Consider the following 890-nt stretch of genomic DNA (forward strand, 5'->3'; position numbering starts at 1 on the left):
GTGGGCACTGGACATAGAGAAAATTACGGGATAATAATCCCCCTAATTGAGGACGAAGGGATGCGCGAGGGCGGGGCAGTCTGCTCCGGCAGAACATTTAATCTGGATCGTTTATTTACATGGCAGACCCTTGATCTAATATGGACTGTTAGATGTATTTTAGTTAGATTGATCGAACGTCTCAGATAATCCTGTGTACAGTTTATGATGTGTCTTTAGGGGAATTCATGTTTGCTCTTTTAATAGTAGTATAGAAGTGAAACCCTCAGAAGTTTTTTTTTGAGCATCAGTGAAACCCTCAGATAATCCAGTAAAGTCGGATGGACCCAAGGCCCACGGCCTTGAAAAACCTGCCCCTCATTTCAAACCCACCAATTCCATCTGAACCCCTAAAAAAAAACCAATTCCATCTGAAGAAAATTAGCATCACCTAGCCGCCGCCACTGCCGCCGCCGCCGCCGGGAACATGGCCGCGCGGCGGTATACCGAGCACGAAGAGGCGCTCGAGATCAAGTCCCTTCGCCGCATCATCGCCGCCTACATCAAGTACGCGCATCCCCGATCCCCGTCCTCTCCTTCCTCTGCGAACCCTCCCGTTCCATCCTCATCCCTTCGGGCTCTCCACCCCCCGCCGCCATCGCCGCCGGTCCTCGCCGCGAGATTGAAAGGTCGTGTAGAATGGGAGCGCGGCAGTTATGCGGCGCTGCTTCGAGCTGTGGCCCGATTGGGTCTACTGGAGCTCGCGGTGGAGCTCAGTCCGAGTCCATGGTCGTCTCCTTCCGAGTTGTAGGGTTTAGGAATGGTTGCCCCAGTTCGAGTTCACTGGTGGCGATGGCGGGGGCTAAGGCTTTGCTGTGTGCTCGACTGTTTGGGTGTTCGTAAATAGCACC

The 890-nt window shown here is 53.3% G+C and overlaps 1 protein-coding gene across 1 annotated transcript in view; it reads left to right on the forward strand.

Annotated features, from left to right (window-relative positions):
* The first annotated feature begins 387 nt into the window (after positions 1-387).
* The window catches only part of LOC119348960 (carnosine N-methyltransferase-like), a 9,149-nt gene continuing 8,646 nt past the window's right edge, over positions 388-890 (forward strand). Inside the window, exon 1 of the mRNA XM_037616971.1 lies at positions 388-546. Within this exon, the coding sequence (XP_037472868.1) occupies positions 467-546 (80 nt within the window). The 5' untranslated portion in view covers positions 388-466. The remainder of the gene's footprint in view (positions 547-890) is intronic.

Source organism: Triticum dicoccoides, chromosome 1B, assembly GCF_002162155.2.
Source record: "Triticum dicoccoides isolate Atlit2015 ecotype Zavitan chromosome 1B, WEW_v2.0, whole genome shotgun sequence".
Taxonomy (NCBI): domain Eukaryota; kingdom Viridiplantae; phylum Streptophyta; class Magnoliopsida; order Poales; family Poaceae; genus Triticum; species Triticum dicoccoides.